The 21,691-nt window shown below is 53.8% G+C and overlaps 1 protein-coding gene across 1 annotated transcript; it reads left to right on the top strand.

The window, feature by feature from the left end:
* The first annotated feature begins 6,830 nt into the window (after nt 1-6,830).
* On the top strand, nt 6,831-13,281 carry MRPL4 (mitochondrial ribosomal protein L4). Its single transcript, XM_032883958.1, has 9 exons — nt 6,831-7,043; nt 7,128-7,194; nt 7,281-7,431; nt 9,067-9,118; nt 10,113-10,230; nt 11,151-11,257; nt 11,380-11,489; nt 11,569-11,645; nt 12,695-13,281. Exons 1-9 carry the CDS (start codon nt 6,987-6,989, stop codon nt 12,838-12,840), a joined length of 885 nt encoding a protein of 294 aa, XP_032739849.1. The 5' UTR covers nt 6,831-6,986; the 3' UTR covers nt 12,841-13,281.
* Nucleotides 13,282-21,691: the final 8,410 nt, after the last annotated feature.

The following is a 21,691-nucleotide window of genomic DNA, read 5'->3' on the forward strand; positions in this document are numbered from 1 at the left end:
AAGGTGCTCTGTGCTCCGCCAGATCATCCCTCCCGCCCCGCGCCCCCGCACCAGCCCCTGGCACCACTCACCTTTTTACTGTCTCCAAAGTTTTGCTTTTTCCTCATCACCCCATTTTATTTATTTATTTATTTATTTATTTTTTTAAAGATTTTATTTATTTATTTGACAGAGAGCGATCACAAGTAGACAGAGAGAGTGAGAGGGAAGCAGGCTCCCCACTGAGCAGAGAGCCCGATGCGGGACTCGATCCCAGGACCCTGAGATCATGACCTGAGCCGAAGGCAGCAGCTTAACCCACTGAGCCACCCAGGCGCCCTCATCACCCCATTTTAAAGATGAAGAAACCAAAGCACACAGCCGCGGTGAGACTTAAACTGTAAGGACCTATTCAACCAGAGCGGTCCTCCCCCCCCCCGCCCCCCCGGCTCAACTGCCATTTTGTTGTAAAACTTAAATCGACGCTGCGCCCCCCCACCCTGGGGGAACTTACTTAAAAACAAGGCCCGGAAACCAGTTCCAGGTAGCAAAGACCAGGTACAAGGGTGGGTCAGGCCAGGTGGAGGTATTCAATGAGTGGGGGCGCCTACTGTCTTCCTAGTTACCAAGGAGTATGGGCCTCGCCCGCGCTTTGGGCACCTTTTGGGCACCAATTCTGACCAAGGTGATAGGCTGGTTCAAACGTCTACTATAGGGTAAATTGTAATTCAATTGGTCACTTATGTGTGACCTAGCGTGGCTGTGAAGCTTTCTCTGTGTGTCACAACTTCATTGGCCACCTGTGCGTGGCCAGGCCCGACCACATGGCCTTTGCTCTATAAACGCTAGTCTCTGAAACAGAGCAAGGTCGCCCTCTCTGTAAGAGGTGCGGCCCCAGATGTTCGGTTTGATTCCGGATGCTTGGCGCGACATAAAGCTTTGCTTGACCTTCGCTTTGTATCAGTCTCGCTCCTTTAACTAGAACTCTCTGCTCTGCAGCTCATCCCGAGCCCGCATCCATCGCTGGTAAGATGGAGAACATTCTTCTCCTTAATCCTTCTGTCCTCCCTGGGCTTCCCCTCTCCTCCCCAGCCCCCAGCTCTTGGTTTTTGGCAGGAAGAACTGCATGAAGTATCAAAGACAGGTCCCAAGTTTCTCGTCATCATCGCAGCACTGGGGGAAGGAGCCCCAACTGTAGAGAAGCTTTCCAGATGCTGATTTTGGCAGGCGGTGAGGCTGCGGCCGCCTGGCCTCCTCCTTGGGCTCGGGGCCCACTCTCCGCTTCGGGGATGGGGCGGGAAGTCGGCCGGTGGAGGCCAGTCCCTGCACATCTGCAGCAGACACAGTCTTGGGCCTTCCAGAGCTTTTTCTGGATGAGGGAGGCAGCAGTTAGGGGAGCTGGGGCACGTCCGAGGCCAACTTTGCAGCAAGCCCCCCTACCCCAGCACTTATATATTAATGTGCCGGTTCCTGTCAAAAGCTCACAGCAGCTCCCTCAACTAGAGAATGCTAGACAAACCACAGGGCACCCTTACATAGAAGACCACTCAAGGACGGAGTATATCGGTGACTTCGAGTTCCAAAAGTAAGGAGCTAGTGACATAGAACAAAATAGGTGACTCTCCAGTGCATTTTTTTTTTTAAGGATTTTTCTTTATTTATTTGACAGAGAGACAGCCATAGAGGGAACACAAGCCATGGGTGTGGGAGAGGGAGAAGCAGGCTCCCCACTAAGCAGGGAGCCCGAGGCGGGGCTCGATCCCCAGGATCATGACCTGAGCTGAAGGCAGACACTTAACGACCAAGCCACCCAGGCACTCCCTCCAATGCCTTCTAAGGAGGAAAAGTAGCCAGACACAAAAGGCTATGTACTGGATGATTCCGTTTCTATGACATTCTAGAAAAGGCCAAACTAGAGGGATGGGGAACAGACCGGTGGTTTGCAGGGAGCTGAGGACAGTGGGAGGAACTGCCTAGGAAGGGCTCAGCGGGGAGTAGATTTTCAGTGATGAAATAATTCCCTTTCTTGCTTGTGGTCGTGGTTATGTGACTCTATGTCTTTGTGCGAGCTTGCAGAACTGTACCCTAAAAAGGGAAGACTTTATGTTACTTCAATGGTATCTTAAAAAAAAAAAAAAACTGTATCTGAAAACAAACAAAACACAAATGCCTCCCAACTGCCTTATATCAGTCAAGGTCTACACAGGGACCTCGATGGACAGAGGGGATTTAGCGCAGGGGTTGGTTATATAGATATGAAACCCAAGTTGGGGAAGGGGTTGCATAGACTACTTAGAAATAAGCAAATAGGGGCGCCTGGGTGGCTCAGTGGGTTAAAGCCTCTGCCTTCGGCTCAGGTCATGATCCCAGGGTCCTGGGATCGAGCCCCGCATCGGGCTCTCTGCTCAGCAGGGAGCCTGCTTCCCTTCCTCTCTCTCTGCCTGCCTCTCTGCCTACTTGTGATCTCTCTCTCTGTCAAAAAAATAAATAAAATCTTAAAAAAAAAAAAAAGAAAGAAGCAAATAGGGAGGCTGTGCCCAGTGCAGGTGGAGAGAAATATCCTGACTGTCCCTAGTCTTCTGCCCTCCAGTCGTCCTCCAGGATCTGCCATTGGCTAAACGTGGGCAGGAGCCCATGGGCAAGGGGATGGCCTATGCCAGGGTCAGCCCCTCGCCATGGGGCAGGGCGGAGCAGGGAATGGATGGGCTGAAGGTACCTAGGCCCTAGGTGAACACAAAACATGCAAGGGTGGGGTAATTATACTCCCATTTTACAGAGGAGGAAACTGAGGCCTAGGGAGCCCACGTACCCTGCCCCAAGGGGTTCAAGACCTTTTTTTTCTGCACTACTTCCCATCTGACCTGAACTGAAGGGAACTAAAGGGAATGGAAATGTCTATGCAAATCAGGCCCACCCCCGGGGCCTCTGGGGGCTGCTGAAATGGGAGACTCCTGGTCTTCATGCTTGGCGGTCACCCACAAACAGAGCCGCAAACGAACACACAGGTGTTTTGTCAGTGATGAGGGAGCGGCTCTCCCCAGTAGGTCAAGGTCCCTGGTCAAGTCTGCACCCACGTCCCGTACCTCCTTTCCGAGGGCTGCCCGCCATACTCTATCCTTGACCTCTGGCCTTTGTGAAAACCATTTCACCATGATGGGGGACTAGAAAAGACCAGATGTTGGGGGGTCCTCCACCTTCCGATGTCTGCTCTCTAAATTGCTATCATGCCCACGGTAAGCAGGGATCTTCTCTGAGGGGCAAGGCTGACATTGGCCACACACCACTGGGGACAGAGGTCACCTGCAATTGAGCCTTTGATCCACAGGAGAGGGCCAGACACATCAACCTTTGACCTCCATCCTGGCTTGGGCCAAAATGGCCAAACTTTGAGCTTTTCAGTATGCAGGTCTCCAGGTCATTATCTCCCTTTCATTAAGGCTCACTCACAATCAATATATGCTGGTAGAGGACTCCTATGCAAACTTCTTTCTCTACATCCCATTGTTCAGTTACTAGGTACTAAGAACCTACTGGATGCCTGGCACTCTTCTTAGCAAGGAGACCCAGCAGGAAACAAAGACCCCATCCTCCAGGAGCTGGTGTTCTTGTGGAAGAGGCAGTCAAGAATCAAGATAAACAAGAATGACATCATCTGTTAGAATGGGGTAAGCATACTGATGTATGAAGAACGTGGGGTAGGAAGGGAACAGTGACTTTGGACCCAGTGTCACCCGAGGTAATTATTTGAGTAAAGACCTGAAGGAGGTGAGGAGTGAGTCACGCAGATATTTAAGGATGAGAGGTTCAGGCAGAGAGAAGCACCAGTGCAAAGGCCCTGAGGTTGACATGGGATTGACCAGTTCTGGTGAGAAGACCAGTGTGGCCTAAACCACAGAGTAATAAAGGGGGAAGGTGGGAGGAGATGAGGACAGGTCCTGCAAGGCCTTGTGGGCTGCAGCGAGGACTTTGGCTTTTGCTCAGAGTAAAACGAGAGGCACAAGGGTTCTGAGCAGAGGAGGGATGTGATCTAACTCGTGTTTACAGGCTCCTTCGGAGGAGGGAAAAACACTGTGGGGAGTGGACGTGAAGGAAAAGAGAATTCTGATCATTCACTCAGCTCAGGAGGGGAGGGTTTGCGTGTGTCCCACTTACACGGCTAAGCAGACCAGACTCTGAAAGAGCTAACAAGTTGTCTAGGGGTACTCAGCCACTTAGTGGCACCCTCTAGATGTGAACGTGTGTCTCTGTGACTACAGCGTCATTGGGTAAATAATCTTTTTTTTTTTTCCTTTTTTTTTTTTTTTTTTTGGTATCTTATGTTCCTGTGACATCGGGGTCAAAAGGGGCAGTATAGATCTTGAGACCCAGGAGACAAAGGGAGGACTTTCTGTGTTTCTGGTAATACCTCTGCAACAGGATTTTGAGCAAAGGAATTCACTCAAGAAACATGTATTGAGCCCCTACTGCGTTACAGCTACTATCCTGGGTGTTAGAGCTACAGCAGGGAAGGACACTGAGCAAAACTTCTGTCCTGGGGGAGTTTACGTTCTAATGCGGGAGAGAGACAAAAAGCATCAAAAACCAGGAAATTACATAGGATGTTAGAAGAGAAATACTGATGGGGGGACAGGATAAGGGGGTCTGAAGGGCCAGGAGTGGGGATTGCAATTTTGAATGGGGTGGTCAGGACAGGCTTCTTGGAGGAGGTGACATTTGAACAAATAATTGAAGGAGGTGAGAGATAAAGCCATGTGGAACTCTGGGAGAAGTATGTTCCGGGCAAAAGAAACACCAGTGCAAAGGCCCTGAGGTGGGTTCAACTTAAATGATTGAGTTGCCATCAGGAAGGTCCAGTCACCCCTGGCTCCTGCCGCTCTCTCCCCACCTCTGGTCTTTGCAACTTTGTTCTTTCAAAACACGTTTTCTCCTCTGGACAAACTCCTGATAGACCCTCAAATCTTAGCTCTCAAGTTACAGCTTCGGAGAAGTCACCTCTAAGACCCTGCCCCCAGAGTTTAAGAGTTCTTCCCCTGGGCTTCTGCATACACTATAGGCTTCCCTTTCCCATTCTCCCCCCCCCCCCCCCAAGATTTTATTTATCTATTTGTCAGAGAGAGAGTGCACGCTAGCAAGCATAAGCAGGGGGAGCAGCAGGCAGAGGGAGAAACTGGGGACCAGCAGGTAGAGAGAGAAGCAGACTCCCAGCTAGGCAAATAGTCCAAAGCGGGACTCCATCCCAGGGCACTGGAAAAGCAGATGCTTAAGAGTGAGCCACCCAGGCATCCCCTTTCCCCTATTCTGATTTTTCAACCTTCTGCACTGTGCTGTGAGCATCTCAGTGTTGTCTGCCGGCTTTACCTATGCAGTACCAGTAGGTGCCTAATAAATCATTAAGCAGTGCTGTTCCATCATTTGCTACATAGTATCCAAACTTCCTCCCACAGGACAGACTAGTAAATCTGCTTATAAAATCCTAAACTGTTTCTGGGAGGAGACACACAGCTGGTTGTGGTGGTGGCTTTTGGGAGGGGAACAGGGAGGGGCAGGATCATAGATCGCAGGAGACACTTCACTCTAGTTTATACTCCTGTAGTTGTTGAAATTGTCTTTACCCGGTGTGTGAATTACCTACGCAAACATGAAATGAATAAATAAAATTCTACAACATAAAGGATTGAAAGAGCTTTCTAAATTGCAGAGTGGGCGGAGTTTTAAATATGCATTCACAATTATTCTAGCAGGAATAGAGCACACAATGAAATACATTGCAAATTTTATTAATATTACACAAAAATATCCATGTTATATATCCGACGCAAACAAAACAAAACAAAACAAAACGCCCACTCATGTCTTTAGTAGGTATTCGAGTCTGCTAGGTCCACCCCATCCCTGCCTTGGCTCTTGACTTGTTTTGATGACAAAATTCACCTTCAATAGTAGTAGTAGTAGTAGTAGTAGTAGTAGTAGTAATACCATTAAGTGTTCCCTTTGTGGTAGACATGACTTTATTGAATGAAGTCTCACGACCTCTCCATTTTCCAGATGAGGAAACTGAGGGCTCCCAGACCACGTTCTAGGTCACGCCAGGCTCCGCGAGGCAGCTAAGGCTGCTATGGGTTCATGACGCCCCCTGGAGGCCGCCCGGGGAACGTGGCAAAGAACCTAAAAATTAGTATTTGAATTTCGGTTGTAAGGGTGCGCAACGAGGAAGGCCATCCAGGGTCTGCAGCTCCTCACCTTGCTCTGTTTGCGGAGAGAAGTCTGAGAGGGGACAGGACCCTGTCTAGGAGGTGAAGATACAGACCTAATCTGTGTTTTGAGGGGAAAGATACCCCTCTACCTTGGGGGGATCTGAGATGCACGGTCCCAGAGCCTCAGTACTTAGGGTTTTCAGCGACAGACGAGGTCCTACACGTAAACAAACACACAAAACCACTTTATCGAAAACCGAAAAACCACCGAAGAGGGTCCGGGAAGCTAGATGGAGCGGGAGCGGAGCGTGGAGGGCTTTACCGACACTAAAAGCGTAACAGGTATTGGTCATATTCTCTTAGTGCCCGCCCCAGGACCGCCCAGCCATAGGCGGGCCATTTTTCCAGACTTAACGCTCATTGGCTAAACGAGGAGAGACCCTTTTCCGGCAGGGAGGTCTCATTGGCTGGATTCCTGTATAGGCCCTTTGGGGGCGGGACCCAGAAAAAAAAAAAAAGCGTAGGGCCTACGGAAGGGGCGCGGCTTCTCGATGTAAGGTCACGTGTTCCCAGGCGTTGCCGGTGGGGGGGAGGGGGGGGTCCTTTAGGCCAGGCGTGAAAATTGGAACCTGGGGTTAGTTTTGGGGCGAAGATAGAGGCACGCTGGGCCAGGCTCCGCGGACGTCGCTCTTGCATACTCAGCTTTCCAGCGCCGATCCGAGCGGGGTGCATGGTGTCGCCGGCGTGATGTCATCGCTAGGCGCCGCGCGCCGCCAGAAGGAGCCTTGACCTCGCGTTGGGGGCTGCGCGACAATGCTGCAGCTACTACGGGCCGGGGCGCGCACCTGGGCTCGGCCCGCGGGCTGCCGGGTGAGGCAGGGGACTGGAGACGGGCCGGAGGACAAAGGTTGGAGGTTCCGGGAGTCGTTTCTCACACTCGTTCCCCGTTTACAGGGCTTGAACGCGCTGGCGGAAGAGGCAGCACCCCAGGCGGCGAAGCCAGAGTCGGTAGCTAGCGCGGGTGAGGTTGCCAGGGTCGCTCTAGGAGGGGCGGCAACCGGGAGTCCCGACGCTCGGCCCTGACCCGTGACCTCCCCATCGCTTCAGGTCCCCAGGCGCCCGTGCTGCGCAGGTGCGAGCTCCCGGTACCCGCGTCCCGGCGTCCGGTGCAGGCCTGGGTGGAGTCCCTGCGGGGCTACGAGCAGGAGCGCGTGGGTCTGGCCGAGCTGCACCCCGAAGTTTTCTCCACAGCGCCCAGGTGGGTGGGAGTGAAATGGTGAACTGAGTTCCAGAGGGAGAAGGAGCGGGGCTTGAGCCTCAGCGTCTTCACGTGCCAAAAGGGGACGATGGTTTTCCCTGCCAAAGAGTTATGTGAGGTTGAGGTCTAAGAGTTAACGTCCTGGAAGTTAAGGTCGCAGAATTCTGGAGCCTGAGTGACTGAGTTCGAATCCTGCCTTCCCTCTTGTGTTCCAGTGTCCTCATTCTGTCAGACCTCAAGAGGTTTCTGTGATGATGAAATGAGTTAATTCTGGCACCTAATAAGTCATGTAGATGGGTTGACTATGGTCGCTGTTACTGAATTTTGCAAAAATAAGCACTAACAGTGGTTATGCCCTCGCATAGCCTCTTTGCATTTTGGTTAAGTAGGTCCTTAGAGCAACCCTAGGATAGGGTTCATTTACTCTTGCTTTGTGGACAGAGAAACTGAGCACAGACAGGGTAAGAAATTTGCCCAAGCTCACACAGCTTGGAAGCTTTAGAACAGGGATCTCAGCCTTATGTGGGCCAACTCCTTGGGCTGGTTCATTGCTTGCCAAGGTGTATGTTGCCCCTCAGTTGCTTCGTATTGGGCACATAATAAGTGCTGTTAGTTTATTACTGTTACTGATATTGGCATGGTTTGCCCCTTGCTTTTAGAGTCCCAATCTAGTAGAGAGTGACAAAAGAAATTAAAAACAACGTATTTCGTGTATTCTGTAAATACTTACAAAGCATCTGCTACGTGCCGCATTCCATTCTGGGTGTTGGGAATTCAGGGAGTGAGCACCAAGGTTGCTGATGTTGCTTACAGTGCAGAACGGGGCCCGCGAACCTCTTCTCGAAAGGGCCAGATAGTAAACATTTTAGGCTTTATAGGCTCTCCTGTTGCCATGACAACGACTCCTCTCTGCTGATGTGGTACAAAGTGGCAATAGGCAGTTTGTAAGCAAAAGCACATATTTACAGAAACAGGCAGTAGGCCAGATTTGGCCTGCTGGCCATAGTAGCTTGCCAAGCCCTGGCAAGCTTCCCCAGCGGTCATGTCCAATGTAGCCCCATAGTATGAGTGATGTGTGTAATTTACATTTTGTTGGTAGCCACATTTAAAAAAAAAAAGGGGGGGGGAAATCTATTTAATTTAACCTGGTATATCTAAAACAGTGTATTTCAACATGAGGCCCTGGCCATGTTTCAGGAGGTCGGTAGCCACAGTGGCCAGTGTGCAGGGCTAGAGAAGCAAATCAGTCCCTAAAGAAGGTCTCAAGGAGTAAGTTGTAACAATAGGAAAAGAGTAAGGTACTCTGAGGAGGAGGAAGAGGTGGCTCTCTTCTTAGCAAGGAGGCTCCTCTCGGAGATGTCTGGGCTGAGACTTACGGGCTAAGGAGGGACCAGCCAGAGGAAGAGCGTTTCAGGCAGAGGGAGTAGTGAGCACAAGGCATGGAGGCTGGACCCCATTTCACAGAATGGAAATGGAGTGGGCCTGGTGGTGGTGTGAGATGGGGCAGAGAGGGGCGGGGGGGCAGATTGCACAGGGCCCTGGAGTTGGATGGTAGGAGCCCCTGTTTTTGTCTGGAGAGGTGGGGGAGGGCTTTAACTGGAGGTGGGCCTTTCACGGACTCTTCTTTCTCCGTAGGTTGGATATCTTGCACCAGGTTGCCATCTGGCAGAGGAACTTTAAGAGAATTGTGAGTGGCGGAGTGGGGTGAGGTTGGCAGAAGGAGGCAGAGGAAACTCCTCGGTTTGTCTTCTCTGGACTGCTAGGCTCTTCTGAACCATTCACTGATAGGTGACTTGCCAGGTGTTTTCTGAACACCCACCGTGCATTAGGCTTTGTGCTAGCGGACAAGACAGACAAGATCCCTGCCCTGATGAAGCTCGTAGTCTCGTCAGAGAGGTGAACGTGAATCAAGTAGGCAAGCTTGTAAATATATGACAAGGGAGGTTGTCCCAGAGAAAAAGAGACATTTAACCTCAGGTGTGTAGTAGGTGCTAACTAGGTAAAGGGGGCAGTAAAGCTAGGGTAGAGGTAGTGGGAACAGTATGTGCAAAGGTCCTGCGGCAGAGACAACAGGGAGCCTGGTGTGGCCACAGAGGTCAGCAGGAGCAGTGGTGAGTAGTTTGGATTAGTTTTTTTTGCCAAGTACATTGAAGAAGCCATTATCAATCAGGGTCTCTCTGCTTTTTATCTGCTTATCTCAGAAGTCCAGTGAGTCCTTTCCCTACCCACACCCTCCCTGGCTCCCCATAGTCCTAGGAGTGAAGTCTTTAGCTTAGCATGGAAGTCTCTCATCATCTCCCCCCCCATACCTCTCCCTGATTTTTCTCTAGCCTCTACCCACGTTTCCCCACACCACACCTTCCTTTTAGTGGCCACCACATTAAAATCATTCAAAAACTGCAGAGTGACTACCATGTGCCAGGCAGCAGAGCCCCTGCCTTTCTGAGGCTGACATTCTGGAGCGGATGAGGGAACTGTTGATTTCTTTATCGTCTCTCTCCCCAAGTGCTGTGTGCTTGTCCCGATGGAGCCCTAATCTCTGTCCCTCCTGTTGTAGGGCTCCCCAATGGCGAACCCCCACTGCCCAGCTCACTGCTTTCTTCCCAGGTCTGGGCCCTTTCAGCCGTGACAGTGTCTGCCCCGGGAACCTGACCGTCCACCTCCTCCCTTTGCACCCGCAGAGCTATGCCAAGACCAAGACTAGGGCCGAGGTGCGGGGCGGAGGCCGGAAGCCTTGGCCGCAGAAAGGCAGCGGGCGTTCTAGGCAAGGCAGCATCCGCTCCCCGATCTGGCGAGGAGGTGAGCGGGACAGGGAGGGAGGGACCCTGGGGGTGTCTTCACACCCATCTGGTGCGATAGCTTGTCGGTCCCATTCCTTTCATCTAGGCAGGGGCAGTAGGACTCTGGCCCTCAGACCTCACTGCCTGTGTGCGGGTCAGAGATCAGAGAGTCGTCCATTTTCCCAGCCCCCGCCAGCTCTGGCTTTAGCCTCTCTCACCAGACTATGGCCACAGCTCCCTTTGGCCCTGACTACTGCCTTACCTCTCCTGGGCCACCCTTCACACAGCACCCAGAGTGCTTTTCCTAAGCCTCCCGGTGGCTCTTGCAGCCTTTTTGGTAAGTCTGAGCTCCTTTCCTTGGCATTCCAGGCAGTGGTGCCTGCAGACCACCCCCACCCCCCACTGCCCTTGTTCCTCCACATCCTCCCTGACCAGACAGCTGATGTCAGTGTCATCTCCCATTTGCCTGGTCAACTCTTCTCATGTGTTTGGGCTGTGCCTCTTCCAGAAAGCTTTTCCTGACCTCCTTTGGGTCCCCCACCCCCAACAACTCCTGGTGCCACCCAAAAGAGCCCTGATTTCCTCTATAGTTGAACCTTTGTCTGAAGGTGAATGACATGAGGCCGGGGATCCTGCCCGTCTTCTTCCCTGATGCACTCCCCCCCGCCGCCCCCCAGGGCTCAGCAGAGGGAGGACGCACAGGTAGATGGGCCTCACTTAAGGTTTGACACTGAGGAAATCGAGGCCCAGTATGATAAAGTCACCTGTCCCAGGCAACGCTGGATCCAGTGTCTCCCCTCTGTCCCTCCCCGAGGCCCTGTCCCCTTTGCTGATTCATTTTGCCTCCTGGCAGCCTCCCTACACCAGCCACTGTGAGAAATTTCTGTACTCTACACCCAGCTGGGGTCCTCACCTGTCCACACGTCTCTGTCCCTGCAGGAGGCATTGCCCACGGCCCCCGGGGCCCCACGAGCTACTACTACATGCTGCCCATGAAGGTGCGGGTACAGGGCCTCAAGGTGGCGCTCACCGTCAAGCTGGCCCAGGTACGGGCCTGATCCCACCAGGAGCTGCTGGCCTGGTGAGGGGGGGAGGCTGTGGGGGCTGGAGAGCTCAGGCAGCTTCCGGGGGGCTGTTGGGGGCTCAACCCGTCCATTCTTCCTACTAGGATGACTTGCACGTCGTAGACTCCCTGGAGCTGCCGACCTCCGACCCTCAGTACCTGACTGAGCTGGCCCGATACCGTCGCTGGGGGGACTCCGTGCTTCTTGTGGACTTGTGAGGACGCGGGGCAGGGCAGGGGTGGGGGTGCTGGGTGCCGTCCTCTGCGGGGTTCACCTCCTGACCTCTGTTTCAGAGCCTATGAGGACATGCCCCAGAATGTCGTGGCAGCCACCTCCAGCCTCAAGACCTTCAACCTGATCCCAGCTGTCGGTGAGCAGAGGGCCCCCATTCTCCCCGCCTCCAGGTCCCCAGCAGTGCGTGGGCCAGTTCAGATTCTGTACCTGCCACCTCCTCAGCCCAGCCCTTACCTTCCCCAGACAGAGCATCGGGAAAATGCCATCCTTGAAAAAGGCTCTGTCCATGCTCGGGTCATAGTGCTGGGCGTGGAGTGAGTGGACCGGCCGCTCGCTGCCCTCATCTGGCTCCTGCCTCCGAGAGCCTGGGAGGTGGGATCCAGTCTGGCTCGGGCATGTCACACCCATCACCACACTGACTAGGCTCTAGAGCTCTTTCTCCGACTCCTGATTGCATGACTGACTTCCTCCCGGACAATTGCCCCTGGGGGTCTCACCTTGGCTCCTTGAACTCCTTGCTTCCTGTGGCTCAGACCCCGACCGTGCTCTCACCCTCCACTCATCTCTTAGCTCACTCTGTCGGGTCTGACTTTAAACATGTCGGGCATTCCACTGCTTACCCCCAGTACCCCCATCTTCCTCCTGGCCCTGGCTCCTGCTCTCGTCCGCAGCCTGGTCTCCCCACCGCAGCCACCAGAGGGCGCCCATGAGCACCCGGGCCCCGCCCCTCCCTCCTCTGCTGTTCCCCACTCCCTTCTGGGTCAAGGCCCAAGTTCATCCTGAGGCCCACAGGATCCTCCACAGCCTGCCCCATCCTCTCCCTGCGCTCCTCGCCTCCCCCACTTGTCCCGCTCCCTCGCTCACTGCAGCCACAGGCCTCCCGCCGTCCATTCATGCCTCTGCTCCCGCTGGGGAGGGTGGCGAGGGTCACAGCCCCATCGCAGAGCAGAGCCAGGCACGCAGGAGGCTCTGATTCAGAAGCTGAGCGAAGGACCGTCTCTTGCTCAGGGTCTTGCCATCAGTGAGCAGCTGAGCCAGGGCCCGAGCCTAGCCTGCAAGATCTGTGAGCCCGTGTCGGACCACAAGGGGCAATACTGGGAGGGCTTGCTTCCTCGAGGAGGACATGGGCGCCCAGAGGTGGTAGGCAGCCCAGCCTGGACCGCATCTCCGCCCCCCCACCCCCAGGTCTGAACGTGTACAGCATGCTCAAGCACCAGACCCTGGTCCTGACCCTGCAGACCGTCGCCTTCCTGGAGGAGAAGCTGCTCTGGCACGACTCACGCTACACGCCTCTCTACCCCTTCCGCCTGCCCTACCGTGACTTCCCCTGAGCCCTGGTCCTCTGCCCTCGGGGGCCCCTCAGCCGCCCTCTTCCTGGACCCCTCCGTGCCGGCTGCTTGCCCTGAGCCAGGCCGAACCCCCAGCAGGCCTGGGAGCCTCGTGCCCACCCTGTGAGAGCAGGGCCGCACCGCTCGAAGCCCCTCATCCCCGTGCAGCCGTGCGCAGAGTGGCCGAGCGGGCGTCACCACCAGAGAGGGGCCGCTCGGCACATGAGCCCCACTGGCCTCTGGCCCCAATTTTCTCTTTCATTTTTAACATTGAGTATGGGGTTTTTTTTGTTTTTTAATCAGAATCAGAACGGCTCATTGCCATTTTGTAAATACTTCCACTTGGCAAGTCTGGCTCTTTGCTCAGTGCTAGGTGCTGCTAGGTACCTCTCTTCAAGGGGCAACCTCAGGGCTGTTTATAGCGATGACCCACAGTCTGCTTCCCCAGGAGGAGTCAGGTTCCAGGAGTGTGCAGGGGAGTCGTGGCACCGCTGTCCCTAAGAACCCGCTCCCGCTGCCTCCCCGCTGCTCAGGGCTGCCCCCGAGAATTCACATCCCCGATGGGGCTCGTGCTGCCTTTGGTCATGGTCCTGCAGGCCAAGCAAGGGGGTTGATTCTACAAAAAGGAAGTGTAAACCTGAAGCTTTTATCATGATTTCCCGCAAGCAGAGTTTGAATCCCTGTGCTCAGTAAATGAGCAAATAAACACACTTTTTTAAACACCAAACTAGCATCCTAATTGTGGAGTCTGCTGATATCTGCTCCCCAAGCTAATTTTCTTGTAATAGTCCTAACACAGACTACCATGTGGTCAGTTTCCTTAAAGTCAGCCAGAACGGACATCTGCGCGTCCGTCTAGCCAAGGTTGCCGGGGGCGGGGGGGGGGGGGTGGTTAGGGACCACCCATGGGCTAGGCAGCCCCTTGCCAAAAACATCTCTGGAATGCGTCTCTGGGGAGTGCCTTCAGAGCTCGCAGCACATTCTTTGAAAATCCTCATGGATAAAAACTTTGATCCTTAAAGCACCAGACTTGATAAAGTAAAAAAGCCATTTGGAGCCTGTGTAAGAATGGGTGCAGAGGGCGGGTGGGAAATGTCCCTTGGGCTGAAGTCAAACTGGTCCCTACCTCTCCCTGTGCCTCTCGCCACGTGGGGATGTGAGGCTTGGAGTAAGACCCAGCTGTGCTGACAGCGCCCAGACCAGTCTAGATCATCGTAGCTAGAAGGCAGGCTGCTTAGTTGTCCACCTCAGGGCGGTCAGGAAACAGCAAGGCCAACTCACCCCCCCACCCCGCCTCCCGCCACGGACTTTCCAGAGATGTGTTGGAACCTGTTCAACCATACCGGAAACCTGCAGCCAGACCAAGGGTGAAAAAAGGCATTAGAGAAAAATGATCTGGGTGGCTCAGTCGGTTAAGCATCCGACTCTTGGTTTCGGCTCAGGGCGGATCTCAGAGCCATGGGATTGAGTCCTGTGTCAGCTCCACGCGGGGAATCGGAAATTCTCTGTCCCTCCCCCCACTCAGGAGCATGTGCGGGCTTTCTCTCTCAAATCGGACGGGGTTGGGGGGGAGCGGATGCCTGGGACGCCAACTGTTGGCGTCTGCCTTTGGCTCAGGTCACGATCCCAGGGTCCTAGGATTGAGCCTCCCAACAGTCTCCCTGTTCTGTGGGAAGCCTGCTTCTCCCTCTCCCTCTCCCTGCTTGTGTTCCCTCTTGCTGTGTTTCTCTCTAGCAAATAACCTTAAAAAAAGAAAAAAAAGGTGATCTGATACTAGAATGTGTTTTCAAATAATTGGGAGGCAGCGTGTGTGTTGGTCTCCTAGGGCTTGCCTGAACCAAGTACCACAGCCTGGGGGGCTGAAGTAACAAACATACTGTCCCGTGGTCCAAGAAGCTGGAAATCGAAGATCATGCTGTCGGCCAGGGGCTTCCTTCTGAAGCTGCGAGCGAGACTCTCTGTCCCATCCCTCTTCCCCGGCTTCTGGTGGTTTGCTGGCGATCCTTGCTGTTACTGGGCTCATGGTCACCCCAAGGTCTGTCCTCGTCTTTGAATGGCAGTGTCCCTGTGGATGTGCCTGTGTCCAGATTCCCCCTTTTTATAAGGACCCCGGTCATGTTGGGTTAGTGCCCTGCTTCCCCTGCCGCCACCCGGCCTCAATAACCAACCTCTTCTTACTCATTTGCAGGTCCTGGGGGTTAGTTAGCTTTTTTTTTTTTTTCGGGGGGGGGGGGGGGGGGGGGGGGGGGGGGAGAATTGATCCCATGAAGGGGTGTAAGGGGAGAAATGGAACCAGATCAGCCGTGAGGACCATGGAAGCTGGCACGTGCGGCTTTACCGCGTATCCTCTGCTGTTGTCTGTGTTGGAAATTCTCTATAATGAGCCTTTTTAAGAAGAAATGAGTGGAGACATTTCATCGGGGGAGCTGTTGCTACCCTTAAGTCCTCCCACCCTCTGGGGACATGGACTGACCCAGACAGAGCCCAGAGAGGGAGGGCACTTTGCAGTTACCCATTCCAAGACAGGACACCCAGGACTCAGGCTGAATCTGGCTTAAGAAAGTGAAAGCAAAAGCTAGAGCTGGGATCCCACTCGGAGGGCAAAGGGCGAGAGGCAGGCAGCTCAGAAGGTGGGGCCAGGGGTCTGCTTACTGCTTATTTACCCAAACCAAAAATGCTCCCACCCTAACCAAGGGATCTCTAGAAAAGAAAGCCTCAGAGCCCCTCAAAACACATACCCACCAAATCCCTGAAGGGTGCCACATTTATGTGCTGCTGGGCCGTCCAGAGCTCTCAGCCCGGGAGGAACTGCCCTGTCCCCTGTCTCCTCCTTCCTGCACCTGAGCAAGGAGGGTCCCCCCACCCAGGCTAGTGAGAGGGGGTGAGGCAGACAGAAAGAAGGTCACCAGCAGGGAGACCAGGCCCTTCTTCCTCACTGAGGCCTCCAGCCTAGCGAGGCCTGACCTGGGGCTCCCCTCCAACATCAAGTCAAGTTCAGAGACTTGAATATGATACTGAGTTGGGCCTGAGTCCTGGTCAGACTTCTCAGCCAGGAGTGGGGCGAGACTCCAGCACAGAGTCAAGGGGTGCAGGGAGAAGCAAAGTTCTGTTTTGACTGACTCGTAAACGTGAACTTCTGCCTTTACGCCCTAGGGTGGCTAGGATGAACTGTGATACCGGCATGAACCAGATCTGTGGGAACGCAGAGGAAGCCTGTGTTTCCACCGAGGAAGTTTAAGGGAGAGTTTCTCCACACTGGTTCCTCGTGAAACAGACAAATTTTGATGACCGCTAACTGCCCTTGCTCTTTGCTGGCCAATCATCGCATCCAAACTAGATTAGTGACACCTCACATCAGCCTTCAAGGTCTGTGTTACCATCTCATTCTTCAGCTGAGGCCAGCAAGATACCCCCCGCAGTGGGGGGAAGTGGTTTGCTCAAGGTCACAGTTCACAGCAGGGGCTCTCAGCATCCTTGACACCTGCTGTCTGGCATGCCGGCCTCCCCCCACTCCCCAGTCCTCTGCTGGGCTTGTCTGCTGGGCAGGTGAGAAGGACAGTGGGATGGGAGCTGGGGGGGAGGGGGACAAGGACAACATACCACCCACTAGGATGGCAATTATGGTAGTAATCATCAAACAGAAAATTGGTATTGAAGAGGATGTGGAGAAATTGGAAGTCTTGCATCCTTGTATATTGCTGGTGGGCATGCAAATGGTACAGCTGCTGTGGAAAACAGTCTCAGGGCGCCTGGGTGGCTCAGTCGGTTAAGCGTCTGCCTTCGGCTCAGGTTGTGATCCCAGGGTCCTGGGATTGAGTTCCGCATTGGGCTCCTTGCTTGGTGGAGAGCCTCCTTCTCCCTCTCCCTCTACTGCTGCTCCCCCCGTTTGAGTGCTCTCTCTCTCTCTCTGTCAAATAAATAAATAAAATCTTAAAAAGAAAAGAAAAGAAAGAGAAAACAGTCTAGCAGTTTCTCCAAAACTCCACTTGGAATTACCATATGACCAGCAATTCTACCCATATTCCCAAAGGAATTGAAAAAATGTTCATACCGATGCCTGCACGTGAATGTACAAAGCAGCGTGGTTCCCCAGGGCCAAAAGGGAGAAACAACCTAGATGTCCGTCGACTGATGGACGGATCAACAAAGTGTCATGTATGCATACAAGGCAATATTCTCCAGCTATAACAAGAAATGAGATACGCCCAGAACTGAAAACAGGGACTGCAGCAGACACTTGTAAGCCAGCGTTCGTGGTGGCCTGATTTCACAACAGCCAGCGGTGGCAACAACTCGCGTGACCCACCTGTTGATGAATGGATGAACGAAATGTGATATATTGTTGCTGTGGACCACTGTTTGGCCAGAGAGAGGAAAAAGGGCTGTGGGATGCTACAACAGGGATGAACCTTTACGTGAGACATCCTGAACGTGATGCAGAGGGAAAGAAGCCGGACACAAAACGCCACAGAGTGTGTGATTCCGTTTTCGGGAAATGTCCAGAATAGCCAGACCCACAGAGACAGACAGCGGAGTAGGGGTTTCCAGGGGCTGAGGGAAGAGGGAATTGGGAGGCGCCAGGTTTTGGGGGAGGGTGAGGAAATAGTCCGGAATCGAATCGTGGTGATGGTGGTACAAGATTGTGAATATTCTAGAAAGTTGTTAAAGGGCAAAAATGTAAACTTTATAGGGGGCATCTGGGTGACTCAGTGGGTTAAGCGTCCGCCTTCAGTTCAGGTCATGATCTCAGGGTCCTGGGATCGAGCCCCGCGTTGGGCTCTCTGCTCAGCGGGGAGCCTGGCCCCCCACCCCCCGCCTGCTGCCCCTGCTTGTGCTCTCTCTCTCTCTGACAAATAAATACATAAAATCTTTTAAAAATGTAAACTTTATATTATGTGAACTTGTCTCAATTAGACACATATATGTGAATGTAAACTGGCATAGTCACTTTGAAAACCAGGATTGTGGCTCCCCCCAAATTAAAATCAGTTACTACCATATGGCCCAGCAATTTTGCTTCTGCATCAGTTGGAGGGGAACAGAGTCACTATCTTGAAAAGGCCTCTACGCCCCCATGCTACTGCAGCATTGTTTACAATACTCAAGACAGGGAAAGAGCCTAACCATCCATTGGTGGATGGATGGACATATACATACTCACAGTGGAATGCTATTTGGCCATAAAAAAAAAAGAAGGAAAGCGTGGGGCCCCGGCGTGGCTCAGTCGGTTAGGCATCCAACTTTTAATCTCAGCTCGGGTCTCAGTCTCATACCCTATGTTGTAGGCGTGGAGCCTACCTTAAAAAAAAAAAAAAAAGGACATTTTGCCATTTGCTACAATGTAGATGGACCTTGAGGTCATTATGCTAAGTGAAATAAATCAGACAGACAACGACAAATACTGTGTGATCTCACTCACATGTGGAATCTTAAAAAAACAACACCTGAATCTGTAGTTACAGAGAACAGACTGGTGCTTGCTAGAGGCAGGGGGTGGGGAAATGGGTAAAGGGGTTCAAAGGCGCAAACTTCCAGTTATAAGATAAATAGGTTCTGGGGATGTAATGGACAGCCTGGTGACTAAAAAATTTTTAAGGGGCGACTGTATGGCTCAGTCGGTTAAGCGTCTGTCTTCAGCTCAGGTCGCGATCCCACGGTCCTGGGATCAAGTCCCACAGCGGTCTCCCTGCTCCATGGGGAGCCTGCTTCTCCCTCTCCCTCTGCTACTCTGCCTTTTTGTATTCTCTGTCAAATAAATAAATAAAACCTATTACAATTTTTAAATTAAAATATATATCTAGTAATAAAGCGTTGGGGAGCTGACAGTCCCAGAACGGCTTCCACCCAGCAAGGCACAGGACTGGCATAGAGTCTCCCCACCTCCAAGAGTTCCTCCATAAGACTGAACCTCAGTGACCCCAATGGATACCGCCATTAACACACCTTTACTGCCTGCCTTCCCAGACTCCCCCACCCCAGGTGTTTCTTGAGATCACCTCCCAGACAAACTGCCTGGACGCCAAGTTTTGTTTCAAGGTTCACTTTTGGGGAAAGCTTACGCTCAAATGGCTGGTAGGTATGGGAGCCTGGATTCAAACCCCCAGCTGCTCCTCATCCTGTTACAACCTTGGGGATGCGACGCGATGCTCTGAGAACCTTTTGTAGAAATGGTGGAAGAGAATTCTGGGCTAGAGGAACAGCATGGTCCAAATGCTCAGAGCCAAAAGCAGCTCACGGAAGCTGCCAGGAAAGGCAGGGTAGCCATGCGAGAGCTTGGACTGAAGGGAGAAGCAGGCACGAAACCACAAAGTGGGTTGTGGCCACTTTGCCCTGTGTCCACGGCCTCTGGTCTGCATTGGGGACATTTGTTGGCCTGCCTGAGACTGCCTGGCACCCTAAAGGAAGCCCTGCCCTTCCTGGAAGCTTCAGTGAAGGGCTGGGGAGCCTCTGTTTTCCTTTTCCTCAAGGAAACACAAAGGGAGTGGAAGACCAAGAGTGGAGGCTCCTCTTGCCAACCTGTGCCCCGTTACCGCCCCATCTCCATCTCAGGAAATAGCTCCCCATCCTCCCAGGGGCTCAGGTCAGGACCAACAAGCCCTCCCTGACTCCATTTTGTCCTCAAGGCCCAGCAAGTGCAGTTGACCCTGCCACCGAAACTGAGGCCAAATCTGACCACGTTTCCAAATGCCACCAGCCAGTGCAGGCCCCATCATTACTCACCTGGACTTGAGGAGTCACCTCCTCTGGCTTCCTGGCTTCCAGACTGTCCTCCCTGCTCCCAGAGCATAGCTCCTGCGGTCTCAGGAGGGTACCTGTAAACACCTGAGTCAGGGCTGTCTCTCCTCTGCTCAGAACCTTCCATGGCTCCCACTTCACTGGAAGGAAAGCCAAAGTCCCCTGCAGGCCAACAAGCATGCTCTGCACCATCTCCTCCCTGCCCTCCTTTCCTCCTCCCTTCCTTACTGCACTCCAGCCACCATGGCCTCCTGGCTGTCCCTACCACAGGGCCTTTGCATGTTCAGTACTCTGCCTGGTACACTCCCTCCCTGATATTGTCACCTCCCTCCTCACCTCCTGTGGTCTTTGCTCAAATGTCACCTTCTCAGTCTGTCTCAGAGTACTCTATTAAAAAGCTCATCAATCCCACATTGCCTATTCCCTCCCGTTTTACTTCTTCTCAGCACTAATCACAAGTAACAGCCCATGTATTTTATTTTTGTTTGTCTGCCCCCCCCACTAAAACCACCTCTGCACAATGACGAAACTTTTGTCTTTTCTGATCACTGCTCTGTCGTTAGCACCCCTTGGAAGGATTCTTGGTATACAAAAGGCGCTCAATAAATAGGACACAGCAGGTCAGGAGATGGGAAAAAGATTGGCGCTTTTATGGCTGCAAGGAAGATTTGGGCCGCGCGGGGGAGCTCGCGGCCTGCGCACCTTGGACTAAGGTCAAGGGACCCAAGAAGAGCCCGAGAAAAATCCGCCCGGGGCACCTGGGTGGCTCAGTGGGTACAGCGTCTGGCTTCCGCTCGGGTCGTGATCTCAGGGTCGTGGAATCGAGACCCTCCTCGGGCTCCCCGCTCGGCGGGAAGTCTGCTTTCTCCCTTTCCTTCCCCTTGCTCGTGCTCTCGCTCTCAAAGAAATAAATGTAATCTTTATTGCTCTCAAATAAACAAAATCTTTAGAGAAAAAGGAAAATCCGCCGGAAAATACTCCCCCCTCCCCGACCCCATCCCGTACGGGATTTTCCCAGGCCCTTCGAGGTGCGGCGCGTCCCCGTTCCCACTCTGCACCTTTGCTAGGCAGTTCTGGCCGGGAATTCAGCACCCACCACACCCCGCGTAGAAAGATCCCCGTGGAAATTCCTTGGGAAGGATCGGGGAGGGGGAAGGGACGCGTTTCTTGCTGATGAGTGACTCGCAGGCCCATCCTCCGGAGGAAGGGCCCGAACGTCCCCGGGGCCCCCCTCCTTCCCCTTCTGCTGAGCGACCTCCCTGGCCCCTCGGAGTTCTCCATGGCGACGTGGCGCGCGCCCCACAACAGGAAGCCTCGGGCGGCGCGGGCTGGAGCTGGGAGACTCCAGGGTCCCCACCGTCGTCGTGGTAGATGCCAAGTCTTGGGGTCACACTCGCGGGCCGAGTCCCTGGCGTGGGGGGCGTGCAGGCGGCCCAGAGACAACGCCCCCCCCCCGCCCCGCCCTAATGGAATCAGCGGGTGCAAACATCTGCACGTACTCAGCGCTCGCGCCCAGCGCTCAAGTTGCAGGAGCCGCGCGCAGCCCTTGGAATTTGACGGCCTCCTCTCCCCGCCCAACTTAGGGAGCTGTTTCCCCGCGGAACGGAAGGGTCCGAGCGCCCCCCTCCCTTCCAGGTTTGCTGCCTCAGTTTCCCCTGGGAACGGCAGCGAGGGACTCGGCGCGTCAGGACCACGCGGCTTCCTTCCCTTTTCTGGAAGCTGTGAAGATGTCCCCGCTGCGGAGGCCGAAAGGGGAAGCGAGGCCGCGGGGGTGAAAGCGCCCATCGGAGTGGAGGAGGCAGGGCCCCGGACGTGATGACGCCGCCGGTTCTTACCCCCAGCTTTCGCGGACGCCAGAATGTGCCTGGCCCTGCTCCTGCCGCTTCTCGGGAAATCTGTCGGCTGGGCAGGGCCATGCTCCTTGGGGAGGGGCGCCCTTGATAGAGGACGCCCCGAAGGGATTCCTGGGCCCCCGTCCAAGCGAGGGACCCACCACTCCGTTAAAGAGGCCCGCCTGCGCTGAGACGTCACACTTGAGTCCGAATCCACTCGCAGCTCGGAGCCTCGGTTTACCCCTCCGTGAAACGGACACAATAGCAGTCCCCACCGTCCAGGGCAG

This window comes from Lontra canadensis, unplaced genomic scaffold (assembly GCF_010015895.1).
Source record: "Lontra canadensis isolate GAN:19392208 unplaced genomic scaffold, GSC_riverotter_1.0 scaffold88, whole genome shotgun sequence".
In the NCBI taxonomy this organism is placed as follows: domain Eukaryota; kingdom Metazoa; phylum Chordata; class Mammalia; order Carnivora; family Mustelidae; genus Lontra; species Lontra canadensis.

Excerpts from the sequence above, each read along its gene's own strand:
- MRPL4 (XM_032883958.1), top strand. The coding sequence starts at position 6,987 with ATGCTGCAGCTACTACGGGCCGGGGCGCGCACCTGGGCTCGGCCCGCG. Across the intron at positions 10,231-11,150 it reads CTCCCCGATCTGGCGAGGAG|GAGGCATTGCCCACGGCCCC; the intron begins GTGAGCGGGACA and ends CTGTCCCTGCAG. Across the intron at positions 11,490-11,568 it reads TCCGTGCTTCTTGTGGACTT|AGCCTATGAGGACATGCCCC; the intron begins GTGAGGACGCGG and ends CCTCTGTTTCAG.